Genomic DNA, 14465 nt, shown 5'->3' with positions numbered 1-14465 from the left:
AGCTATTGCATAATAATGAACCACCCCTGCAATATTTGTTCTCATGCAATAGCTGTCATCTTTATGCAAAACATGCCGGAGATGTCAGAGGACACAACTCCAGAGACCGTCAGCACAAGATGCCCACGGATGTTACCCTCAACCAAAGTGGAAAATATACATTTATTTTATTGCACAATCCAAAGTAGATACATAACTGTGGTGTACTATCCTCATACACCTGTAAGTTCTCTGGAGTGTTGAAAAAGTGGAGCGAGTAGTGTCAGATCAGACAAATTGAATGTCTCTCGGCTCAATTGTGATTTGAGAATACTTTGTAGGGAGCTCTCTTGTCCACTCCAACTCTTTGCATCAGCCTAAAGACTCAAGGCTATGTTCAACTGTGATCACAATTCGCTGATTATGCTGCACAGTGACTTATATGTGGTGGTGAGCACGGCGCCAATCACGCTGTGTCTGAAAGAGTATTATGCTGCAGGGGAATGAAGGTTCCAGGCTGTGATAATGACAAAGATGTGGAATTAAAAAAAAAGAAAGAAAGAATAGATTTCACGTCCCAGTAAATCAGTTTGATTCATAACTAGACTGCAATCTACAATGGACCTGATTTTCATTGAATATGCAGTATGTTTTATGCTTAAATAACCAGAGCAGAGCATGTATGAAGAATTCCTTTGTTTTTTTATCACTTGCAAGTGTGTGTGTGTGTGTGTGTGTTAGTCTCAGTGAAGCAGAGACAGAACGATACTACATACTTTCCCTCTCACACAGTGAGAAACCCAGTTTCTCCTCTGGGCTCACACAGTGGTGTCTGGAGGAATTTTTCAAATGCAGGGGCCAGATGGGGCCCCTTAAAAATCTTAGAGAACTACTATATGTGTGCATGTACTAGCTACAGCATCCCTTATCCCTAACAAACAGTTAGTGATGGTGGCTTTTGACCTCTGAGTTTAACACAACCTTATTACACACCAGTAGTGAACACACACACAAGCCAGACACAGGGGGGCAGCACTTATCTCCGACCAGGGAGGAATCATGGATTGGGTGCTTTGCTCAGGTGCAACCCAGCCTACGGCCTGGGATTTGAACCAGCATCCTTCCAGTTACAAGCACAATTTCTTTCCTCTTGGCCATGGGCTTCTGGATCGTGTCTCGCATTATGCACAAGTGCTGAACAATTTCAAGGTGCAGGGATGTAAAATGTAAGATATCCTTAAGTGTTAGATGGTGATAGAAGTGAAAGGAGAAGAAAGACATGGTCACATTTGTCGTCACTCACAGCATGTGCGCTGTCCTGCTAATGATCCAATCACAATGCCCCACGGGAGTCAGCAGCACCTCGCATGATGGCAACACACCTCAAGCTCTTATATCCTGGCATGTTGCTACTTCTCATCTGCCATATGCCATATTTTTATATGAATTTGATGTGGTCTTTTTTTTATAGTTGTTGAAAGGAAGTCAAAGAATCATTTGTGCTGCGTATGATCTTTGGAGATAGAATTGTTTCATTATTTCTTACTTCATGTCCTGACATCAGGAGCTGGTGTGATGAATGAGATTAGTGGGGAAAAAAAAGATTATTATTGCACAAAAAACATTACAGTGCTTTTTTCTTTTAGTTTAGGGTTACTTACCCTTACCTTTACTTATTTCAAAGAGGGGTTGGAGCTCACCGTTTCCACAGGTCAAGAGTGTAAGAAATAATGTAATGGTGAGACTTAATGCTGTTACAAAGGAAGTACTCGACTGACTGAATACCAGAGAGATCAACGTTCATCTTCTTCATCAGTTAGCTGTAGACGACTGGACTTGAGTTGCGTTGAATACATTTCAACTCTCATCCTTCAGTTCTGACTAACTAGTCATTAGTTAGTTTGCATAGTAAGCTTCTGCTTTTAAATGCGCTGTTCAGGCTGCTGTAGAAACATGGCAATGCATGATGGATGGCGCCGTCTGTAAGACAAGGCTCTTGCCTGAAGTACATTTAAATGTTATTATAAGGCTACAAAAACCCAACAATTTCAATAATTTGTTGACATAGTTGTGGCCTCTGTAAAGCAAGGCCCCTGCCTAAATATTTATACAAGTTACCAAATAATTTGTGAAGGGATTATACATGTACACACACATGTTCATCAGTAGTATTTTCAGCCTTTGATAGAATCATTTTGACATCAATGTACAGTCAGAGAAAGTGTGTGGTGTAGGTTGCTGGTATGACTAAAAGTTGTGCCCTTTTGGTCAGTTCACATTCTTTTCAGACAAAATTGACTGATAAGACGTGGAGTGAGAAAAGATTCCACCCTGTTCGGGGGTTTTATGACTAAGGCCTAAAGCTGTAATTCAACACCTTTTATTTGGCCATGAAAGGGATGTGAAACAGTGATAGCGCAATATGTTTGACATCAGTGTGCGTTGGTGTGTGCGTGTGTGTGTGTGTGTGTGTTGTGAATGCACATTGTGAGAGGGCATGCTGATTTTTCCTCACTTAGAAAAAAGTGTCTGATGTCATGGTGTCTCCCCACTGAGCAGGTTTTGAATCAACACACAGAAGCACACATTTATGCACACACACACACGCACACGCTCACTAATTCGTTCAACTAGCAGGAGTCCTCTGCAGTCGCCATGGAAACTCAGGTCCCCCCCAACCTCTCATATCCTCTTCTGTCCTTTATGTCTCCCTGCAATCTGTTAATTTGGATCTGACTCCTCATGACGCAATTCCAGGAATGATTACTGGAGGTAGAACACAGCAACCCATGGAGGAGGGATGAGGGAGGGAGAGAGTAACAGGTTGGAGGAGACATGGAGGTCTGGAGTTGTAGAGCAAAAGAGCAAATTATATATGGTCTCTTTTTTATGACGCCCTCTTTTTCGTTATATGAAGGGGTGACCACTATGTTCCCTCATCACAGACTTTGATCTGCATCATCGCTGCCTGGTGGGTTTGCATTAATCCTACACACACACACACTATACCCACAGGAAGTACTGTGTGCAAACCAGAGTGTGTGACTGTGTGTAAATGTTGCACACTTGTTTACCACTCATTTGCTCGTTAATCATAGCTGCTATTTCAGTGCTTTAGTGCAGGACTGTTCATGTATGTTTATGTGTCAGTGGTGAGACAGCAAGGGAAGATCTGCTTCTTCTTAAATGTCGTCACATATGTACTGCGTTGTATTTACATTTCAATACTAAACTTGTGTCACTAGTTTGTTCAGAATCAGCTGTTGATCACGGAGGATGGATCGGTTTACGTGAGTTTCATATTCCCGTAGCAGCCTCTGCATTAAAACCACTTGAATAGTGGGGTTTTTTGTCACTGCGGTGAGCTCGACGCTGATTGGACAAATGCGGCAAAATTGTCACTTCCAGTGGATGGGGAGGGTGGATGTGCACGGACGCTGGGCTTCTGCGTGATGATGTATGTACGTGTGCTAAAGAAGATCTCCAGGGTTACACTCCATCAGAGGAACATTCACTATTGAACTCCTGCTGGAAAGTGTCCTCTCTGCAGTATCACTGTGAGGTTCCTGTCTTTAGAGAGAGCAAATACTTTGTATATTGGGAGAGAGAGAGAGAGAGAATGGTAGGATGTGAAGAGCGTGATTATACAGACGTTTGGAAACATAATGGATAAATAACATTTTACATTCATCAACTTCAGTGTGTTGCATAATTTCTCATATCGTCCACTTGACTGAAAAAAAAATAGAAAGAGTGGAAACTCTTTGTGGCTCTCTTTCCTTTGAAACAACAAGCAGAAGGTGCAAATTACTAAATGCAATATACAAGAATAGTGTTCTGTGATAAACCCACATTTCCCACCTGCTCAGCAGTTTCTGTCTGGAGAACATCTTTCAATTCCATGTTTTGTTTTTTAACATCGACTTTGTTTACCAGCATTACCTATCTTCAGACTGACTAATCCACTGTCTGCTGCCGCCCATTACATTTATCAGGTTGCCAGGAAAGCATCTTCAAACTAATGCTCATGTTGCTCAGGATGTGGTAGATAGGTAATTAAATACCGTAAGTCAATATTCACATTCTAATATGATAACATAACTACAACTAGGGTAATTCTGCATTCTGACCTACAGAGGTCACTAAAAATATGTCAGAAATGATGATATAGTTGGGTTTTAACATGTATTAGAAAAGTCATCGTAACAACTAAAGACATAAAGATAACGGCAAGCGTAGCTTTGCAGCTACGTTTCACTTCTGAACCCGTCCTTTTAGGGGAAAGACTCATTACTGTACTGGAGATGCATGGTGGAGGTATGCAGCAGTGTTTTCCCAGACCTAAAGAGAAAAATGTAAGAAAAAATCAACAGATTAATTATCTGAAAGAAGACGGGAAGGAGCACGCACACACACGCACACACACACACACACACACACACACACACACACACAGGGAGATGATGAAAGGAAAAAGAGCTTGCAGAGTAGCAGCTGCTTTCATTACCCGTGTCGTTCCTCCGTCGAGCTGCTGCAGAGCATTTTTACAGTTCTGACCATTACTGTGGAAAGAATGTAAAAGAAGGAATGGCATTCCCTGTCTTCACCACTGTCATGCTCTCTCTCTGTCTTCCTCATGCACACACACACACACACACAGGAAACCTCTTTCTTCAAAAAGCCTCTTAATGCTGACAGGGTGGTGACCCCATCTCATCTTGTGGACGTGGGATCTCGGGTAAAGCCTAATTGGGCCATGTATGGATATGCAGTTATGTCTCGAGGTCAGGCCCCGCTTACGTTTACACGTCACACAACCTCTGATAAGAATCTGCATCGGTGGTTTGGAGCCACATCACTGAAGACTACCTGCGTCACTGGGATGGTTAAAAAGTTAAGAGCAACTTATTGTGACTGTGAGAAGTTAGCGCGGCTGTATACTGAAGGCGTTTTTGGCTGTGCTGCAGCAGGCGTTATGTCATGGCTCAAAGCAAAGAATTAATTTGGCTCTTCAGAGGCCTTCTCCACTTCCCCTGATAGCTTCTCAAAACGAGGACAGCTGGTGAAGAAGGTCACTGGGCGCTGTATTTTAAGAAAGGCAGAAATGTGTGTGTGTGTGTGCCAATGTTAATGTGGTGTGTGTTTATTTATTACCTCTTTAGGACATTTTCTGACATAAACACTGACCTTCTTTGTGGAAATCAAAACCCTGTCCTAATGAGACAGAACCTCATTTGGATAGAGGAACTGGTTAAGTTAATGGCTAACTTCAGGCTGTCCAAATGAATGAAGATCAGTGCAGGATCCTGAGAAGAATAGCTGCTCAAACTTGGTTGGTGTCCAAAGAGAAACTGAACCACACACTTTTAACATTATCTTATGTGTGACATGTATGAAATACATGACAATTTCTTTAAACCACACCTGGATACCACAGGCAATGTCTCACTTTTTGCCTCATCATAGACCAGACAATGTATGCATTTGATATCGCAAACAGAATTGAGCTCAGGCAGAGTAAGACAATTCAAAACTTAGCTCCACCAAACCTGAGGAGTTCCTAATGTGGACTTTATTCACTGCAGTCCTGTAATGACTTTTCCTCTCTTCACTTGAGAGAAGATATGATATGGAGGGATGATGATGATGATCAAAAAGCCATAGCTCAGGAAAAGCTTTAAAAGAGTCCTCTTTCCTCTTCTCTCCGCCCCTTCTGATATTTCTGATTTTTCAAATGTCCCCTTTTTGAAAGCAAAGTGCTCAAACTCTCGGGACCCAAACATCCAACGCACGTCTGCTTGACTTTGAGCTGTTGATTACAGTCACAGCAGACTCGCAGATAGACACATACACACATGTCTTGCTGAAAACTGCCTGGTGCCTCTCAGACTCTTCTGCCTGCTGCTCCCAACTCCTTCACATGTGCCAGGGCAATGTCAGATGGGAGAAAGATGACAGCTTTAATCATAGGGTGTTTGTGCCTCAGCAGGCAGGCTAAAGGCAGGCTGCCCACACACACACACACACAGTGTGCAGACTGTCCCACCCTTAAGTAGGTCATGCGCAGTGCAACGCGGGTAGAGAGAGAGAGAGAGACGAGCTGTGGTGCATCTTTAGCCATCTGGTTATGATGTGCTGGATGTCCGCTCTGTGAGACCCACAGAGAGAGTGAGAATGGAAGGAAGAAAATAGGAAAAAAAGAGAGAATCAGAGGGAGGGAGTTTGGGAGGAAAATGACCTTGAGATGCTTTGTTTGGTGACAGCTCTTGCAAGCTTCACTCAAAACATCGAAAAATACAAGTCAATCATTCATTTACACAAACACAGGCAGCATCTTCAAGTGTTCATTTATGTAACTGAGTCTACTGTAGTGTTTTCACTTGGCTGCACATCCTTTCAAACGTGCTAACTGCATGTGCTACTTATTATCATCTTGAAAGCGAGTGAAGAAAAACCATAGAGCTGACAAAATGACACAAACAACTGTGGGTTTGTTATTCTGTTTTATTGAATGGTGCAGAAATCTCGATGAAAATATTCTTCCTAACATCCTGTACGACTCTCTGTGTTTCTCAGTATAGCGATGTTTTGTTTTTGTGTCTGTGATAAGACAGAGTGATGCGTTTCACATCATGAGATATAAAGGCAGAAGCAAAACAGCTACACAAGTAAAGAAAGACTGCAGCAAATTTTAGGTTAAGGAACTATCCCCTGTTCTCTGAAATACAAGGGAGGTGTAGTTAATGTTGAAAGACAATGTTAGGTTGATTATATAACCCCAGTTTTCTGAAACATGAGTAAGGTAGTGAGAAAAATAGCAAAATTAATGTTAAAAAGGGAACAGTAGGATATTGACCATGAGTCATTCTTTAAGAAAGTTATTGTTTTATAACATATTTTCCACAGTTTTTGTGCAGGTAACAGTTTTTAAGTTTTTGTATGACAAAAACAAGATCTGTCACTATTAGTTTTGGTACTATAAGCATGTTTAACATCTCACTCATAACTCCTTGGTTTGGTTTGTCTGCTTAAAAACACACTTTCTGGCTGGTTAGCCTGTAGAAACATGGCAATGCAGTAAAGCCTGAAGATTTACATATGAAAGGCTACAAATACCAAACACTTTTATTTGAAAGCAATTTACACTTAGGGAAACATACGTATGGGTTGTATATTCAGTTCTGCATAATCAATCATATAAAGTGTTACAGACTGGACAGACTTTAATACTCTGTGTCTGAAGCTACTGAGGTTTGAGACCATTATAAAACACCTTTTATAAATAGTGCTTTGTAACAGGTATTGTAGTCATAGATGTTATTGACTCTTGTCTGTGGAGATTCTCACTCATCCAGATCACAGAGTTAGCTGTAGGCAAATGGACTCACTTCAGTTAAGTTGAAGATGTTTCACCCGTCACCCGAGAGGTGTCTTCAGTTCTCTTCAGAGTTATTTACCCTTGTCACGATTCGTGATACGTCTTTACAGTTTGGGAAACACTGAGGAAAACGTCTCCTCTTCTCTCTCTTGTCTATGCATTTCCCATCATGGTTGTTTGTGTTTACTTTTGAGGTAGAAGTTAGTTTGCGATCAGTCGATCAGGAGAGGCTTCTAATGGATTGTATTCTGTCGGAGTTCACAGGTATTTTTGATCACTCACAATGCTGACATGACTGCGTTGAGCTGGGAGACTTTGACACCATTCATCTTAGCAGCTTTTCTTTTAATTACTGCTCTCCCGTGGGAATCTGTCGGGGTAGTTAAACAGAGAAATCAGCATTACAGCAATTATTGCCGCAAAATGAAATGAATACAATCTTGTCATCTGTAATCATTGGGGGCTTCTATGCCTCGGAGAAAACAGCTTCTCCTTTCTGTTTCTCAGCGAGAGAAGTCAGTGTTTAGTAGTAGATGATTGCAGTGGGGGAACATGGTCAAACCTCAGCAAGCCATGGTATCCATTCAGGATTGAATGTCAGGGTTTGGGTCATCCCTCGTTTATCACTCTACTTCCAGCTTTATTTTCAATCTCAATGGCAAGTAATAGAGAACAATGAATTCTTATGAAAAGTCGTATCTCATCAAATACAAAGCAGCACTTGGATGCTGTCGAGGTTAAAATCCTTAAAGTTGATCTTTAAATGAGTTCTAAATCTGAGTTCTTGATTCTCTAAAATCCTGCTTTTCATTGGTTGGTTTGGATAAATCTGTGTCATATTTTCTTTATATGCTTAAAGCTGCAAATGGGAACTGTTCTGGAAACTGGTGTTGTTGATATGTTGTTGAAGAGAGAAGCAGCTACAAGACTTTGTTGGTAGGAGAAGTAAATTAGGGTGAAGGGATATGTAATTAAAACACATTCACAAGTAGTGAATTTGTTTGTGGAGGGCTAGTTAAGAACACCATTTAGATTATTTAAAATATCTGTATCTTGATGTTAAATATATACTGTATGTTTGTTTGATTATGTTTGTAGCATGATTTGACTGTGGCATGGGGACGTGTCTTAGGTTAATTCTCTTGTGGGAACTTCAAAGAACTTCAAACATAACCAACTTCATTTCATCAGCAATTAAAGGACGTAACAAGTATTTTCCTGGGCATCAGTATCAAATATGACATTTTAGTATCGTGTCCACCCTAATAAGTGTACAGTACAGTACATGTGTACTTCCATAAGCTTTATCATCTTAATGTATAATATGCACCACACTGCATATTAGAGCTTTCCTATTTCCATCATGTAAAGACTTGGTTGATTTCCCTGTTCTTCCTCCGCAGTTACAGAGCGATCTGGACCAGGAGTACCAGGACAAATTTCGCCGGTTACCTGTGGAGATCCAAGAATTTGTTCAGGACAGCAGCAAGGCCAAGCTTAGCGACGACCGCGCGAACCTCGTCGCCTCCTCCACGTCAGAGAAGCTCAACCACAAGGCGTCGCAGTCCGACGACGACACGGAGGAGGGCTCGTCGGACCGAGTTTACGACACGTCCCTGTAGAGATTTAACCCGCCGGCGCTTCGCTTCACACTGGGACACTGATTGGTGGCTGTGACTTTGTGACTACAGATGAATGACGAGACTGTGGCTACTCATTTTAACGAGAGTGGGAGGATTAGATCAAATCTGAGCCTGGATTGGTGAGTAGAGGTCCTCTCTACGTTGAGTGCAGTCTTGTCCACAAAGCCGTACATTTTGTGTATCTGTATGTTAACTGTATTTTGTCGTCTTTTTTTTTTGGTACGGTCACAGGATGTGTCACAAAGCACTAACTATTTGCAGGAAATAACTTACTTGAACTATTGCACAGAGAGAGTAGTTTTTATTATTATTATCATTATTATTATTATTATTATTACAATAATATTGACAGTAGATGTGGTCAGTGAGGTGTGTGGTGCCAAGGTCTTGAATTCACTTACAGTGGTCATTGTCATTTAAGTGGAGTCAACTTGTATTGTAAAGAAAACCACGGCGTACATTCAGCCTGTGATGCTACCATCTTTTTAAGGTTTAGATTCACTTGTCCACATTTGCACTGAAGGCTCACAACGTAACTATGTAACTCTAACTTTAACCCAGAGGCACTGGTGGCTTGCTGGTTCTCAATTTTGTTCTCACAGAACTAAGCATGTGTGTTGCTGCTATTTTTGTTTTAGAACCATCCATTTTAACCATTATTTGGTTTGTACGTTATTTAACATGATGATATTATGCAGTGCTCTGTTGTTGTTTTTTTTTAGTTTCTAAAAGGTTTTATTTTTTTGCTTTGCTTGAGGGCAGTTTTTGCCCACGGAGAGGAAGTGGAGAGAGAGTGTGTTGTACAGAAATCTGCATGTATTTGACCAACTGTAAATGTTACAGTAGCTCTAGAGCAGAGATTTAGAGATTATCAAAACGTAAATCTATTTTCACCAAAACATTTAAAGAAAACCTGTGCACCCAGTGTGACCTCACTGTGGCATCAACGGAACGAGACTGAAAAGGGAAGTTATCGGTAATGACACACCATTTTACTTTGATCCGACTTTATCTGGCTCACGTTAACGGACGCTCTGACGTTTAGCCCGCTTGAACTAAAACTGTCAAACTGGGGCACTCACATAGACGGGAGAGGACCCCGCTGTACTTTTATAGAAGCAGCGCTCCTCTTCACAGGTTCACTGTGTAGCGGCAGGTAATTGAGTGTGCGCGGTGCAGATGCACGGGACAACAGGAAACCAGTCAGACACAGGCATTATTCTCACTTCGGCCACACTTCGTACTAGCTACAGTTTGGAGTGGGGGGGGGGAAGTGGATCAGTTATTTTTAAAACATGATAGCAGACGCTCAGTGCAAATCTGCACAACACCAGCGTTAACATGATAAGTAACTGAACAATGTCCTCTTAAAAACAAAACAAAACATGAACTGTCCATTCAGTGACCATAGGGGGGAAGTGTTCATCACTTCCCAACTGTCCAGTGCCATTTAACTCACGGTCGTGTCGTTTTATATCAAATCGTGTTCCAGCCAGAGAGTTTCCTGTAGAAAAGAAAAAGTTGAAAAGTTGAAAGAGAGAGACGATCAGACATGTAAGTAGAAACTACTTTTTAAAAAAAAAGACGATATTGATGTGAGAGTCCTGTGCCTTTGAATAGGTTTGCCTTGTTTGATGTTGAATGTGTGAAATGCATCATTGTTGAAATTTGCCATAATACTATATGAAGCTGTCTGATATTGAATAGACCGTGTGCACTTTTTAGTACAGTAACACTACTGAGTAATGCTTGTGATGAGCAGTATTTGACATGTGTCTCTTAAGAAATGCGAGGCATCCTACTTTTATGTCTTGAACCACTTTATTTAACGGCCCCACCCCCCCACCCCACCCTCCCTTTTTCATCAACTTAAGTGTATGCACTCTGGAAATGTAAATGTATGTATGACATAAAGGATAAAATATGAAGTTGATGAAAAAAAAATAGTGTAAAGGGAATTTGCCTGTAATGAAAATAAATGTGGCTATTATTGTACTTTGCTGGAGTTGAGTTTTGGGTCTTTTAATTTGTCGTTTTTCGACCGAATGTTGTTGTTTTTTTCATCTTTAATGTCTGTGGTTGTATTTTTTTAAAGCGACTGTCATTCATTCATCATGTTTTTGTCTTTATTTTGTGAATTTCCCATTTGTCATGTAATTATGCTTTGTTTTCATCATTTGTCACAACTCATTGTTTTGTCTCGAGGTTTCACTGTTAATCCAGACAAAGACTGGATGATCATGGCTGACAAAGACAATGAGAAGCGTCTGTGTGTGTTTGCAGGTAAGTGTGTGTGTATTTCACGCTCAGGAACAGGAGGAAATGGGGAGAAAGCCTCAATGACGTATTTCCTGTCATCTCCTAGGTAACAGTGCTTTTGAAAAAAAACGATGGGAGGAACAGGAATTTGATCATTTACGTGAATGAGTCAATGGACCGAGACGCTCTGAAACCAAACAGAGCATTTAAATATTGTTGTCAAAAACCTCTAAATCAAACAAATGTACTGTGTTATTGCAAGAGCACTTGTGTCGTCACTAAGCAGGTGCTTTAAAATGGTTCATTATGGACACATAATGGACATTTGTGGACATCAATCCCTCTGCTGCCTAAAGATCCTGTGATTTTACTCTATCAATTTAACGCTGCAGTGTAACTTCTGGTTATTTTTGTTGTTGTTATTCTGCATGATCAGAAATGATGTAACATTATCCGTTCATCTGAAAACTCTGCCTCTGTCAAGCAACACTATCAGACCTGACTGAGGCAGCATCTCCTCAAACGATGCTGAACGATGCGGGTTTTCTGAGCAGCAGAATTCACTTCTGAAACTCTCACAATCCCACCTGTTTGCAGTCATCTCGCTTCTAGCTGTCAACATGAAACGAAACACTTCCTGTGTGCAGTGCTGGGAATGTCTCTGGGTGACACAAGCTCTAAACACCACTGTAATGAGTTATTCAGCGTTTGTTAACACTTTCAAAAATATGCACTATTGTTTTAAAATGTAACAGACTGTCGAGGGGGAATGTCTTGGTTTTATTTGACTGGCTCTTCAGCCACAGTGATATCTAATTAACTGTTTTGTAGCATGACCAGTGATTTCTTGTACTCTCCCAAACTCATTAATTCAATTCAATTTTGAATTTCATAACACACATAATCTCAAGGCCTTATACATGGTTGCAGACATATCGGTGTGATCATTGTGACTGCACGTGTTTCTCTGTGAGCAAACTCGTGCTGAATCCATGTGGATTTCCCCCCCGCTTTGTATACAACATATGTGCATGCGTGTGTGTTTTCCAGACTTCATAAACACTATGTCCCCTCTCAGTCTCAGCTCCTCGACGGGAATCCCAACAGGCAGCAGGAGATAAGACAAGCCTGGTCACCCATAACAACCATTGTGACCATTTAGAGGCCTCCATGCATACCAGCGACTAGGAAGTGAGCTAATTAACCCGGGAGCTCAGGACGGAAGGAGAGTGGCTTTTTAATAAGATTCTCTGGGTTAAATAAACAGCGACGGTCCTGCAAACTCCCTGGAATATCATCACCCTGCGTCTGTCCATCTGCTGCGGGGATGAGGAGGAGGCGTCCGGTAACTGGGCTGTAATGAGGCACGCCAGGACTCCAGAGGAGAGGACCACAGACTGCTGCTTAGAAGGTACACACATACACACACACACACATAACCCTGACTCTAATCTAGCCCGGATGACATTGTGGTTGTAATTCTAATATTATCCCTGAAACTGTGTCCTAAATACTAAAATGTCCCCTTTAAATGGATGATGAAAGGCACAGTGACTTTCCTTTGTGGGGGTTTTCTCACTCTGTAACACTGACACGCTGAATCATACGTAGTGACGGATACGCTGCTTTTGTTGTTATTGTTTGTTATTGTTGCTTTCACACCATATGGTTCACATGGGAGGAAGCACCTCACAGTCGTTGACCTTTTTGGAGTTTTTTGTTTGGTTTTTTTGGACAAAAGGAAGTTTTCCTTTACCTTGTTAACCACTTTCGGCGTGTGTCTTCCACCTTTCTCAGAACTGACACCTGATGTCAGGTGGTGACGTGCCGTATCAGCTGTTTGTTTAACCCTGTTTTGTATAAAAACACAAAACAAAAAAACTATCAGTAGACATAATGAACTTTCACAACTTAGAACCTCACTGATGTCACATACAAATATACAGAAGGTCGCAGCTGTATGTGGTTATTCTGTGAACGTATTATGTTGGATTTGGAAACAGCAGTTACGTCTTTCTAACCAATATTTCCGTAAAATCCACGGTATCTTCACTTCTGCTTCATCTGTTGTGGTTATTCTTCTTTATAACCCTTGATTTCCCCAGACAGTATAGTGCACAATATGAAACTGCTGGGAAAAGCCATGTAAATCCTAACACTTCTAACATTTATTTATTTGCCTACATTTTCAAGAGAAGAGGATGCATTTTTTTTAACTGTAGCCCTCCTAAGATGCTCCCGTGTCATTTTGCCTTGGCATTAATATTAAATCTTTCAAGCATGAAGGTGATTCTTCCTCCAGAATTTAACACAGCAAGAGTGATATCACAACAAAAGATGTATAAATTAGTTTTCTGCCCAGGCAAAGAGAGAAATACATTTAAGAGAGAAATCCCCCAAAGAACTTTATTCTTATATCAATGACATTATTTTGATTCTGACTCTGACAGAATATGAATTAATGTGATGGAAGAATCGACCACAGTAATAAAGTAGTTAGATGGTTTTAATCTTGTGCTAGAGCTGTGTTTGTCTGTGCCCGGTTTTTAAATCATCTGTAATGACAACGTATGTTGAACTTCAAACGATTTTTCCTATGGCCACTGCCAAACTTCAATCAGGGTAAATGATGGCAGAAATACTGTTTGACGCAACCTTTTTTCAATGATTTATTTGGCTGGCTTTCTTTTCCTTCTCCATCTGGTTAGATGTATGACTTAATGTACATAAACAACACTAATGGTTTGTCCCACCAATCTCAATTTTTGTCTTTATACAAACATAATGTATAAACTAAATAGTAAATACATGAAACAGGTGATCAAAAAGCTACATTTTGTCAAATAAACATTTGGGTAAAACCTTTTTTAGTGCACGTAGCAGCATCAATAGAGTAAATTTCTGACTACAAAATGTGTAAACTCGCAGAAATAAGAAATGGCCGACTGATTCAATTGTGGTTTGAAAATGGATTGAAACCCAGAGTTTGAATCAAAACAAAGTCATTTATAATGGGATTAGAGTTGGGCACTATCATATTGAATCATTGCAATCAGACAATTAAGGATTAGGTTTTTCTCCCGTGTTCATCAGTTAATTGTGGTTTTAAAATTCTTTTTAACACTTGCTGTGTGTCAAAGTGTGTAAACATTTCAGTTTTTATTGAAACTTCTTTTTTTGACATTGAAAAAGGTTATGTCGTGATA

At 40.6% G+C, this 14465-nt stretch overlaps 1 protein-coding gene across 2 annotated transcripts in view; it reads left to right on the top strand.

The window, feature by feature from the left end:
• Positions 1–11005, top strand: part of LOC122784068 (1-phosphatidylinositol 4,5-bisphosphate phosphodiesterase beta-1-like) — a 44300-nt gene extending 33295 nt beyond the window's left edge. For both annotated transcript variants that reach the window (XM_044049145.1, XM_044049146.1), the window contains one exon: positions 8761–11005. In XM_044049145.1, coding sequence (XP_043905080.1) covers positions 8761–8979 — 219 coding nt within the window. In that variant the 3' untranslated portion in view covers positions 8980–11005. The remainder of the gene's footprint in view (positions 1–8760) is intronic.
• The last annotated feature ends 3460 nt before the right edge of the window (positions 11006–14465 follow it).

Source organism: Solea senegalensis, linkage group LG17 (genome assembly GCF_019176455.1).
Source record: "Solea senegalensis isolate Sse05_10M linkage group LG17, IFAPA_SoseM_1, whole genome shotgun sequence".
NCBI classification, from domain to species: Eukaryota; Metazoa; Chordata; class Actinopteri; order Pleuronectiformes; family Soleidae; genus Solea; species Solea senegalensis.
This window is presented reverse-complemented; position numbering and strand designations above follow the sequence as displayed.